Source organism: Notolepis coatsorum (assembly GCF_963971535.1).
Source record: "Notolepis coatsorum genome assembly, chromosome: 8".
NCBI lineage: Eukaryota > Metazoa > Chordata > Actinopteri > Aulopiformes > Paralepididae > Notolepis > Notolepis coatsorum.
This window is the reverse complement of record NC_140172.1, coordinates 48,876,304-48,889,471: the sequence shown is the minus strand read 5'-3', so window position 1 is coordinate 48,889,471 and position 13,168 is coordinate 48,876,304. Positions and strand designations below refer to the sequence as shown.

General features: G+C 45.0%; 1 protein-coding gene across 1 annotated transcript; it reads right to left on the bottom strand.

The window, feature by feature from the left end:
* Nucleotides 1–150: 150 nt before the first annotated feature.
* On the bottom strand, nt 151–11,847 carry rfxap (regulatory factor X-associated protein). The gene is made up of 3 exons (XM_084319653.1): nt 11,166–11,847; nt 8,229–8,339; nt 151–6,563 (listed from the first exon to the last, which is right to left on the bottom strand). The coding sequence occupies exons 1-3, from the start codon at nt 11,589–11,591 to the stop codon at nt 6,459–6,461; spliced, it is 642 nt and encodes a 213-aa protein (XP_084175779.1). The 5' UTR covers nt 11,592–11,847; the 3' UTR covers nt 151–6,458.
* Between the last annotated feature and the right edge of the window lie 1,321 nt (nt 11,848–13,168).

Sequence of the window (13,168 nt, the reverse complement as noted above, 5' to 3'; positions counted from 1 at the left end):
AAGAGGCTTTACCCTGGTACTGTGCACACCAATGAAGGTGTATTGGAATGCTAATGGTGGAGCACCTTACCCCCCCCCCCCCCCCCCCCCATCACCAGATTATTACACATTCAAATCGCCTGTGAGGTATCATCAATTTAATTTCACGTTCACAGCAAGGTAATATAGAACACAACAAATACATAACATGAAGTGCATGTAAAAACACAGCAACAATGCAAATACTACCTACATCACTAGCATCCTGCTCATGTAAGCAGAAGCCTCTTTAGGCTACTTTTCCACATCAGAGCCAATCAGGGCCAGCTAGCCAAGGCCGACCGATTATTCCACTAAATGTCCATTCAAACAATAATTCTGTAACTATCGTTTTTGCATCGTCTTGCTACAGATATGATCTGCTGGCCAGGCTATGGTTTTAGAACCAAGTATAAAGTGTTTTTCATCTCATGGTATCAAGATTTGGTGCTAGCCCTGAAAAGTGGTTTAGACTGACGTGTACTGGAACCATGATTGTCACATGTAAACATGATCCATGTTGGTAAAACAGTAGACACACAATGCACTAACCCTTGAGACCTTATTCTTCTAGTAGTCAGAAAATAATGGATCACAGTAAGCAACAAATGTAACACATATCAGATAACATATTCAATGACTTTTCTGTTCACTCTCTAATGACAGTTATGCCTGGTGTTCCATCAGCAGGGTCGGACCGAAGGTGCAGTAGGTCACAGTACTGAAGATCCTCCAATTTATTCCCCTTTCCACACATGTGTGGCTTCGACGGCTAACGATTTATGACATGGCCATTCTTATTTACCGATTATAGGGTAACAACCTTAATAAGAAAAGTAGGCATAACAAAACAAAAACACTGTACAGTAGTTTAGTTGCAACAACAGTAGCATGAAGTGTAGGTTTAAATACGCAAATTCATTATTTAATCATTTTCTCTGGTGATCTCTCTCAAGAGGCAATCAATTTGCAATGTAGTTGTGAACTCCCCAGGCTTTTCTCACAGGGGAAACTCACTACGTCAGAAAGTTCATAACATAATTATGTAAGTATGTTCTAGGTTTGCATCAAGAATATTTATCAAATTTTATTCTCAAAGCCTTTTCAACCATATCTCTATTGGTCATAGTGTGACGTGCGTATAGCCTACACTGCTATATGCACTCTTTGCATCGTCATAGTGTGACGTGCTTATAGCCTACACTGCTATACGCACTCTTTGCATCGTCATAGTGTGACGTGCTTATAGCCTACACTGCTATACGCACTCTTTGCATCGTCATAGTGTGACGTGCTTATAGCCTACACTGCTATACGCACTCTTTGCATCGTCATAGTGCGACGTGCTTATAGCCTACACTGCTATACGCACTCTTTGCATATGTCATAGTGTGACGTGCTTATAGCCTACACTGCTATACGCACTCTTTGCATCGTCATAGTGTGACGTGCTTATAGCCTACACTGCTATACGCACTCTTTGCATCAGGGAGGTGGGCTCTACTCACCACCGCATGATGAGGTCACTGGCCGGGCAGTGGCACCAAACAATACAGCATTACTTTTCTTGCTTTCAAATGGCCTCCAAGATACATTCGAAAGGCCATTTGAAACCAGGAAAATAAACACTTTTGGTGCTGTACACTCGGAGATACTGACGAGCGTAAAAGTGTATAAGCATGTCGTACTATGATGAATACATTAAGAGATATGGTCGAAAATCAATTAACAAAATGGTTAACTCTCTTTGCATTAGGGCCTCATTGATCTCATGTAATCGGTGAGTGAATTTGTGAGAATGAGAAGCATCCGGCAGACCAAGAAGATGATTGGTCATCAGTGGGGCCGCTGTAGAGCTACTAAAAGCTCTACTTTGAAGTACTGTTTCATTGCTCCAAACAAATATTTAAAAGTTTCATTGTTCGCGTACTTGCATTCTCATTATAAAGCATTGTTTATGGTTTCAACAATCTTCATTAATTTAACCATTAATAATAATAATAATAATAATAATAATAATAATAATAATAATAATAATAATAATAATAATAATAATAATAATAATAAAAAAAAAAGACAAATTCAAGTAAAACTACTGTGGGTACCTTACAAGAGGGCAACAAATACGTTTTTAACACCGATACTTTCACAGTCTTGTGGGTGCATGTCTGAGAATATATTACATTCAAAATAATTCTCAAAATAAGCTGTTTCCATACCGAAGGTTATCTTATAACCCTAGTTATATGAGTAATAGCGAGCGCTTTGCTCTATTGGAACTATCCCTTTCACCACGTGTACACCTGCCTGACCACTCCCACATCCGCTCCTACAAAGCGGGGTCATGGCCATACTACAGCTCCTTCCCCAGTCTTTCACCGCCGAAACGGAAGACCGTGGGGTCCTCAGTGAGTCAGAGCAAAGCGCTCGCTATTACTCTTATAACTAGGGTTATAAGATAACCTTCGTTATATTTCGTTAATAGCTTACGCTTTGCTCTATTGGAACACAAGAGCTGAGCAGAGCGTAAGCCCGACAGATGCACCCGCTGAGGTCCCATCAGAACCGGGGAGGATCCGGGCCCCCCCGCCCCCCCTAGCGAGGGACGGGAGGGAGATCAGACCCTGACTGTGCAAAGAGGGTTTAGCGCCTCAACGCACAGGGCGAGCAGACCGTGGGACTTACCTTTGTTTAGAAGGGCCCACGACTACCCAGACGCGCATCCCACACGCCACCAGGGAACGGACGTGAGCAAAGAGCCCCCGTCACAGCCCCCAACATCGCGAGGTCGGGGTACCAACCCTGTGGCAAGGCCGTAGCAGCAGGACGCGGAAAAAAGGGGCCTGGTGAGGTCAATGAGGCCACGGCATCGAGACCCCACCAGACGGTCACTGGTGACACCACCCCCCACATCGCCAGCGTATTCGGACAGGGCCTCCAGATGAAGGCCCTTCTCCCCTAGGCACACCGCTCCGCTTGACGCTCCTGGTCGCAGCAGCGCTGCTCCTCCATGTCCCTGCAGGCAGCCGTCATTTGGTGCATCGCCGACCCAAATAACCCAGCGTTGGAGAGGGGAGCCATCAGAAGAGGGATCCGCCGCAGTTCCGGTACCTCCTCCTGCTCCAGCCACAAGTGGCGCTGGATAAGGGTGGCCAGAGCGCGCTGCTTCCCCGCGGCTATCGCCTGCAGCCGTGTCAGGTGTAGGATGGCTCCAGCCGCCTGGGCGTGGAGGTACTGTTGATGGTCATCCAGCACTGCGCCATCCAGCACTGCGCCATCCGCTGCGCTATGTTGGACGTCGCAGCCAGGCTCTGTGTCGAGGCGATGAACACCTGGTCACTCCATGAAACCAACTGCCTAGCCGATCTCCCCTGGGGAAATGGCTTCTTAGATGGATCCCACACCATCTCGGGGCAAAGGATGGATGCCATCGGGCTATCAAGTCGAGGCACCCTGTAGGAGCCGTAACATAAGACTCAGTATTTTCTATTTGTGTTGTATTTTTAGTTGTACTGTCACTTTAGGTGGTGGGCGTGCTCACGGGGGTGTGGCGCTAATGGTGTTCTTATGGAATTTCATTCACCTTTTCATGAGTTGACATGAGTTTACGGAAAGAGGGGGTGAGAGTTGGAGCGCATAATTTTTTTTGACCGCAAGAGCGCAAGAGCACAAGCACGCAAGAATGCAAGATATAGTATCATTAGAACGCATCAGTATCAGTATATTAGTAATGTAATTAAGTGTATTTTGTTGTTTCATGCAGCGAAGGAATAAAAGCTTGAAAAGTACTTTCTGGACGTGGAACGGAATTATTTCACTAGGCGCATCAATTGTTTGTACTCCTCTACTTAGCCCCTCGGCACGACTTGTCTATGACAGTCTACTGCCGCAACACACCCATCAGCCCCTGGACCAAACCCTCCACCCCCTGTGAAAGGCACGTAGGTGGAGGTAAGGCCGACGATGCGGGGAATCACCTGTCCCTTCATCACGTAGGCCTCCATTGAAGGGAAGAATGGGGAGACAACGCCCGCCTCTCTCACAGGACGGCGTTGCCAGAGATGACCCATCATGTCGTCAGGGACAGGTGCCGTCAGTGGCTGCGCCCAAGCCACACCGTTAGCGGCTGCGGCGGCCGCCATGAGTTCGGGGAACAAGGTGCGCAACTCCCCTTGCACACCTTCTTCCACCTCGCTCGCCTCCCTCGCGGTTGGGAGGCTACACACACTGTCTCCAATGGATAGGCGGGAGCCAGCGTCCGGTGCGGTCGATAGAAGGGCATCTCGTCTCGGGGGTGGAGAATTTAACCCAATCCTGGAGAACGAGGGTACCCGGGCAGACGCAGCACCCGCTGCCACTCCCAGAGGGGGAGAGTGCCTTGTCTCCACCGGGCCTTCGAACAAGAAAGCCCCCGCCCCTCCATGTAATCCTCAGTTTGCATCTGATATGGAGAAGAGGCAGCGGAATCCTTGCTCGGAGCCAGCTCAGCACCGCAGCTAAGCTGTCCGCCCCCGCTGCTCACCGTCATAAGACGGGAACGAGAGGAGGCGAAGAGTCTGCGCCGCAAATCCCATGGCACCAGAGGAACTGCCGGCCTATCGGCCGACTGCCCTCTGGCGGAGGAAGGAACCAGAGCCGGAACCCGTGCATCTCACAGGAGACAGAGGCTCGACGGCTCCTCGGCGATGCATACTCTCCTCCGAGCGCCGCTCAGACGCACCTGCCTGCCACAAACGTGGAGCCAGGGACGCCCCACGACGCACAGAGGAAGCCGCGACAGTGAAGCACTGGTGGAGGTTAGAACGATAGTCATCCAAGTCCTCCGGTGGTGAAGACATTATCACTTTGTTTTTTCCGTAAATTTGCGAGAAAGGAAAAGAACAAAGGTACAATGTCAACGCAGCTCCTTACTAACGAACTACTTTAAAGGGGAACTATTTTACTATTTCTTTCACTATTTGGGCACTTTTACACAATTCCTGAGAGTTTATGGAACACCTCTGTAATTATAATTTTTTTAATTCATTGTTTTGTATTTCTAATAAAGTTCTCAAAAACAGCATTTTTCTACCTCAAGATCTCGAGCCGTTTTGAGGCTGGGCTCCTAAACCACTGTGTGGCCTGGTGGCATCTGCCACATTATCATGCAGCTGAGTCTCTCTGACATCACAAATCAGCACATTTTCAGATGACTCAGTTCAGTGAGGGTGAATATTGTGAGAGGAGAATTGGAAGAATGCGCCAATATGAGAATTAGAGACATAGATCATATTAATATAAGTCCACATAGCTAGGAAACAATGCTAAACACTGAAAAAGGCCATTTATAAGATAGTTCCCCTAACACTAAACTTAAAGCGGTGCTATGACACAGGCTTCGGTGGTGAAAGTAGGAAAGGAGCTGTAGTATGGCCATGACATGTGGGAGTGGTCAGGCAGGTGGGCAGGTGTACACGTGGTGAAAGCTTTCATTTTAGGATATGATTAAAGGGATAGTTCCAATAGAGCAAAGCGTAAGCTATTAACGAAATATAACTTATGGATACCATTCTGCACTGTTTTCATTCGCCATGTTTCTCTGCTCTAGCCTCTCTAGGGTGCTTGACAACCGCAGCGGCCAATGAGGCATGGGCCTTTCCCTGACAACTTCCCTGATTGGCTTGGAAGCCATAGCCACGCTTATGGGGACATATTATGGAACATGGGTTTTACCTAGTCTTTGTATGGATTTGGAAGTCTGGAGGAAAATCACATGTACAGGTACTCCTTGCTGTTTGACGACGGTTTGATGTTTTCAGATTAACAAGCCTAAACAAGCAGTTCAGAATTGTTGCCCTTGGTGATGTCACAAGGAGGATACAAGCATTGAATTCGCTTTGATTAATCAATTAGCAGAAACACTGCCTACCTAATGTAATGTACTGCCCATTTTGTACAACTTTTTTTTACTGGTATGGGGTAGCCAGGCAGGGAAGGATACCGTTTAAAATGTGGTGTTGCTACACCCACACAAACATGTTCAATACAAGAGAAGATATACAGTAGGTGCTGGAAAATAAACAATAAAAATTTGATTTATAGTTTCTTTGCAAAAGATTTAAGGAAGTCACATAATCACAAAGATACATAATATATCCCCTTTAAACTGTCAGAAGGCAGTATTCAGTACTGAGGTATTTGTTACTGAAATTATTTCACATTACCTTATCGGTAACAACCTTTTTTAATCATCTTTTTGGTGTCCGAAACTAAACGTTAATAAGAAGAAGTCACCTACTACAGGGTTTAAAGTTATTATTTCTTCCATTTTGGAAACGTCGACTTTTGGGATTCACCTTAAAAGAAAAGAGTGAAGAAGTCTTCTTCAGTCACGGCTCTGCTGGTAGCGAGAGGGTCTGTTCAGCACTATCCATACTTCTTCATGACAGAACAGCCAGGTGTTAGCAGCCTGGGAACTCTTGCTGCGCTTGGCTGCGGCTCTGCGTGGCCAGGAGATGCTGCTGCTGTTGAAGGAAGCTGATGACCTCAGGACTCCTCAGCAGGGACTTGCAGATAGATGAACACACACACAACACACACACAAATCTGCTTTTAGAACGCATGATGGCAGCAGCAATAATGAGATATTGCACAGAGTCACAAACACGCGCAACCGATTTTATTATGTCTCGCTCTGCGGACATAACAATGTACAGCACTATAAACGATGCTTAATGCTGCTTATTGTCAGTCAAAACGATCAGTTACCATCTGTAATAATTACCTCCACTCTCTCTCTGCAGTGGGTCTCTCTGTTCATAGAACAGCATGTCCGTATCAATAGTTTATGAACACTACGTAAAGTGGGCGATGAGTAGTTGGCACAATTTGGAAATGCACAAAGACAAACTATCTTTTAGATAACCCTTATTCCAACGCAACAAACTTTTTCACAGTACGTTTTCATGCTCCACAGCTACCAGTGTTGTTGTGCCTCTGGGGATTTCAGAGCGAGATTTCCGTGGCACTTTTAAATTCAATTTATTTAAAAAATAATAATTAAACAAACACCCTCAAAAAACACTTGAGTTCAGGTGAAACAGCTAGTACTCGCGTAATCGATTACTCACACCCTTCCCTAACACAAACATGTAAGAACATTTGAAAACTGGAGCAGTTGCAGCAGTATAAACCTAAACCAGAACCTACAATTGTAACGCTACGGTCCCGCTATTGACAATAAACTCTCTCCCTCTCATTTCACTATAGGGGTGCCTATAAGATCAAATGTGACTAAAGTAATCTCTGATGGGACGTCTGCTCTCGGATCAGCAGTCACTCTTGTGAGACGAGTGAGAAAAGTGAAAAGGTTGAAGACTAGTCAACGTTTTTTAGCAGCACTTTAAGACAACATTATGGGATTCCATGTGCTCTGGTTGCTCTCCTCTGCTCCTCGCTCTTCCCAATAGGCAATGACTGAAACCGGGTTGCTTTTTCGCTTAAGATTTTTGCCTTCTTTTTGTCAATAGTGGGACCCTAGCAGACCCAACATGGAAATGGTTTAGCACTGGGAGACAATGTTACTTCTTACAATGTGATTTAGCACTGGGAGACAGTTACTTCTTACAATGCGATTTCTCTCCCAGTGGTAACAGAGGAACCATTTCCGATGACACCAACCTAGTGATGCACGATATATCGGCCGATATGGCCGGTTTTTTACACATCGGTATCGGTCCGATATCAAGATAGGGCTGATATAAAAAAATATATATAGATTTTTTTTTTATCTTTTTAGATGTTTTGGCCTTAAATAGTTTCAAAATAGTCATTTCTGAAAATAAGTTACAAAAGTAAAAATAAAAATGCGTTTTGGAAAATAGCTCTTTATTTGATTATCATAAAAAAGTGTTTTCTATGCAGAGATATCGACATCGGCCAAAACAGCAATATTAATATCGGTTATCGGTATCGGCCACAATTTTCACATCGGTGCATCACTACACCAACCGATCATTTTCTTATCATTCTAGACAGACACCGTGGCACAATCACTAGAATTCTATGGACCTTATTTAATGGGATTGTGTTGCTAGGCTTGGGCCCATGTTTATTCCCTGTCAGCTACTGCATCAGCAAACACTGACTGCAACAGACAATACACTTTTCATTTAGAATGTTGACGTTGTCGAGTTTGAAAAGCTCTATTGGATGATTAGGAATGACCTCACCAGTCTCTTCTGGTTCAGGACTTGCTCTATCAGGGAGGGTCTGGTGGGACGGTCCCCGATGGTACCAAGCCGCTGCTTGTTCACAGACACAGGTCGCTCCTCCGAGTTCTCCTGTCCAACAAAACAGATGGGAATTCAATGACATTTTTTTTTAAATATATATTTTAGGGCATTTACTGTTACCTGACAGCATAATGAAGAGTGACACAGGGAACGTGGGGGAGGAGAGATGACATGCAACAAAAGGTCAAAGGCTGGATTTGAACCCAATAAATTGCAACCATGTGGTACACGCGCACGCCTTAGCTTGGCCACACAGGACACCCAATTTGATACGTTCAAATAAAGTCTTTGATTTATTAGCCGTTCATCAAGGTTAAGTTACTTATAAGAGAAAGGTGCACAGTAACAGTGAATAATAAACATTGCAGAGATCACATTCACATGCAGAGTCAGTCATACTACATAACATCTCAAGATATCCTTCAGAGAACAGCAGTGGGTGAATGCGGCAGCCTGACAGCACAACATGACGTTTCCAAAAGCTCAAACAGTGAACTCCAAGCCCACGTGGTTGAACAAAAAATTCAAAGAAACAGACTAAGAAATGACGTAAACACCATGATCAGAACCGCAAAAAGAAATTTCATCAACGACAAAACTGAGGAAAACAAAAACAAACCCAGCGAACTTTGGAAATTGCTCAATAATCAACTAGGCTGCAGTAAAAAACTTAAAACCAGATTCTCAAACATAAACATAAAGACGGACAACACGCTCATCACAGACAAGCTGGATGTAGCCAATTACTTAAACATCTTCTTCACAAACATAGCCACAACACTGGTAAACAAACTACCCTCCCACTCAGGGCATTATGGGGTAGAACACATAGTAGCATACTACAAAAACCTAGGGGTCCACAAAGACGACTTCAAACTTGAAATGGTAACAACCGATGAGGTACTCAAAAAATTGAGCGCCCTCCAACCTAACAAGGCCACTGGCCATGACAACATCCCCTCCAAATTCCTCAGAGACGCAGCAGCCGCCATCACCCCAGTCATCACACACATAATAAACATCTCTATAAAACAGGGACACGTCCCCAAGGACTTCAAAATTGCGAGAGTGACCCCTCTGCACAAAAAGGGCAGCAAATTAGACCCAGGCAACTACCGCCCTGTTTCTATTCTTACCTCCATCTCGAAAGTCATGGAGAAAATAGTCTACGAACAGGTCGAAAAGTACCTGGCGGAAAAAAATCTAATCTACGAATTCCAATCTGGCTTCAGAACGTCCCACTCCACTGACACATGCCTCCTCTATTTGAACGACCACATCAAACAAGAGGTGGACGCGGGCAAATACTGCGGCATGGTCATGCTGGACCTACAAAAGGCCTTTGACACTGTCAATCACTCCATTCTGATGGACAAGCTAAAAGCAATTGGTTTTGATAGCTTATCAGTGAGCTGGATGCAATCCTACCTGGAGGGGAGAGAACAGATGGTAGAGGTAAACGGTACTCTATCCCCCCCCTCACAGTGAGCTGTGGTGTTCCACAAGGAAGCATACTAGGACCGCTACTCTTCCTAATTTATGCAAATGACATGTCGTCAGCCTGTGACTGCAACTTGTTCCTGTTTGCGGACGACTCAGCCCTGCTGGTCTCTGACAAGAACAAGTTGCAGGTTGAAAAAACCCTCAGCTCGGAACAAGGCAATCTGCATATGGCAATCATCCATTCTCTTCGGTTCAAATAACAAACTCAGCAAGACCGACGGCTTCTCAGTTACAGTGGGTGACAATATTGTCACAAGGAAAGACGAAATTACCTACCTGGGTTCCATCCTAGAGGCAAATCTTTCCTGTGACAAAATGGCATCCAATGTAATAAAAAAAGTCAACCAACGAACTCGATTCTTGTACCGGATCTCCTCTCTGGTAAACAAGAATACCCTGAAGACTCTGGCAGGAGCACAGAGCACTCATTCAAGGGTACTACGACTATGCGTGCACCTCATGGTACCAAAGCACCTCAAAGGCGCTTAAAACAAAATTACAAACATCACAAAACAAACTGGTCAGACTACTACTTAACCTGAACCCCAGAACCCACCTCACCCCTGCCCACTTTGACAACCTAGGATGGCTTAGAGTAGACGACAGAGTACAGCAACTTGCAATGGGCCTGGTCTACAAGATACACTATACAACTAAGGTACCCATGTATTGTACATGTCAAAATACTTCCCAAAGGTCAGTGAATACCACAACCACTACACCAGAGGAAGCTCAACAAATCATGTTAAACCCAGATTCGGCTCAAACAAGGGACTAAACACATTTCGCAATTATGCCACAAAAATGTGGAACGCCCTACCCAAAGCTGTAAAGGAATGTGAATCCCTACCCACATTCAAAACCACTCTTAAAGAGCACCTACGGGAGGCTGCAATTCGAAACTGGCCACCGTAAATGCCCAAAACACCCACCACCTCCTAATAGACAGTCTCCTCCCCACCGCATGTATATATTCCCTCCCCGCCGTATGTATATTTCTCTCCCACCCACCCACCCCCTCCTAATGTACAGTCCCCTCCCCATCATATGTATATACTCTGTCAGGATCTAGGGGTAACAGTACTGTATATTTGAATACCGTTTATGTCACAAAGTACTAAATACCTATATGATATGTCCCTATGCCATAAATGTCATGTATGTTGTGTATGTCATAAATGTCTATATGAATTGAAAATGGGAGACCCTGATGGAAACAAGTAAAACGTCTTTCTCAGGTCTGCATCCCCTTAACAATTGTATGTATTGAGCCGTACTGTATTGTACCCATTCTGCAATCTGTTAAATAAAGTTTTCATTAATTCATTCAACATGGTGAGAGATGACATTTTAATTATGAGAGTTTCTTACATCAAGTTTTCCACCACTGGACATGGCCTGGTCGCTTTTCTTCTTCTTGTACTTGTCTTTGTACATTTTGTTGCGGTGTTTCTTGCACATCCACGGTTTCCTCTGCTTGGCCACCTGTGTGGTGGTCTCAGTGCAGCCGTCATAGGTGCACTGTTTAGGGGCACCACTGTCGCCCCCCTCGAAGGAGTCCTCGTCGTTCAGTTCCTCCGGACTGGCGGCGCTGTCCCGCGGGTCTGAGGTGTCCAACACGTCGCTCTCTTCGTCCGCGTCGTCGTACATGTTGCACTCCGAGTCCAGAGGCGTGATCACGTTCCTACTGTCAACCACGCCGCTCTTGTTGACATAGTACCGCTGTCCATCCTTGGTGAGCAGAAGAGTCGAGTCTTTGTCTTTGTTCGCCAGTGCTGAGTTGTCCTCTTCGTCCATGGTTCCGACGTGAGGGTAGATGAGCTGGTCCAGCTCCACACGAGCAGTACAGACCAGGTAGTGTCTACAGATTTAGCTTGCCACAGTAGCCAATGAGCTAACATTTAGCTAACTTTGCCATTGGACATGGCTACTATTTCATTGCATATCGATATGTTCTGTCATTCAAATTCATAACGTTAATAATATGATTTAGGTCCGCAATGTTGTAATAAATCGTATAGAAATATGGTTAAATTCCTAGCGGCTAACGTTACCTGGTCACCACCTGTCTGGCTACGTTACGCATACGCACGGAGACGTAAACAAGAGCTTTCTTTGGTGGTGTCTTCTTCTTCGTCTCTTATTGTTGGCGTTGGGTCAGACGCAGCGACGACGTATTGCTGCCCTCCACTGGTTACAAATGGCATCACACAATAGTTACCCTCATCAAATATTATTGTAGCTTCAGCATCTCAGCTTCTGTAAGAGCAGCTAGAATCACCTTTCTGGCATCTCTTGACACCCCAACACATGTGTACAGTTTGGGATGTGTTCTAGCTAGTGTTCTATGAGCATGGCTCTGACAGAGTCATAACGCGTTGATATATTAAGGTTATTGAAGGGATCGAGCTGCCTTTCTGAACCTTTTTCCTCTGAAACTGACTTTGAGTTCTAGTACTGACTGAGCCCCCGACCTGCAGAACTCTCTTCAAATGATGATCTGTAAGTTAAGTGCCATCACCTCACTGCAACCAGCTCCATGCTGCTTTATCAGATTGTCTTATTTCGAATAAGATCAATAATCTGAATATTGCAGTGCTGTAAATGCAGGGTCCCTGCCAAGTGACACAGAGTCATGACCAATTGTTTGTTATATATAGTAGGTATAACTAACAATTCCTGCATTGTGTAATTTTTTATTAAAAGACAGACACTTGCTTCACGGTCTTGGGTGGTTTATTCTGGTAGCAACACACAAAAGATCCTGGTCAGACAGGTTACATGTGGTCGGCTCATCACACACCTCGAACACCGCTCACTACAGAAGAATTAGGAATAATTAGCCTACTAGCATGTTAGCTAGTTATATACATTTTTCGACAGAATCTCACTTTATTGTTATTTTAACATTTTACCATGCGGTCGCTACCTTCTACAATTTATTTTCAACATGCCTACATTAATACTTCCATCTAGTAGTGAAAGTTAAACATTTAGGAATATTATGTTCTCATTCTGGGTGTGTAGGAAGCTCAACAAATCATGTTAAACCCAGATTCGGCTCAAACAAGGGACTAAACACGTTTCACAATTATGCCACATCAATGTGGAACGCCCTACCCAAAGCTGTAAAGGAATGTGAATCCCTACCCACATTCAAAACCGCTCTTAAAGAGCACCTACGGGAGGCTGCAATTCGAAACTGGCCACTGTAAATGTCCAAACCCCCCACCCCCACCACCTCCTAATAGACAGTCTCCTCCCCACCGCATGTATATATTCTCTCCCCGCCGTATGTATATTTCTCTCCCACCCACCCACCCCCTCCTAATGTACAGTCCCCTCCCCATCATACTCTGTCAGGATCTATGGGT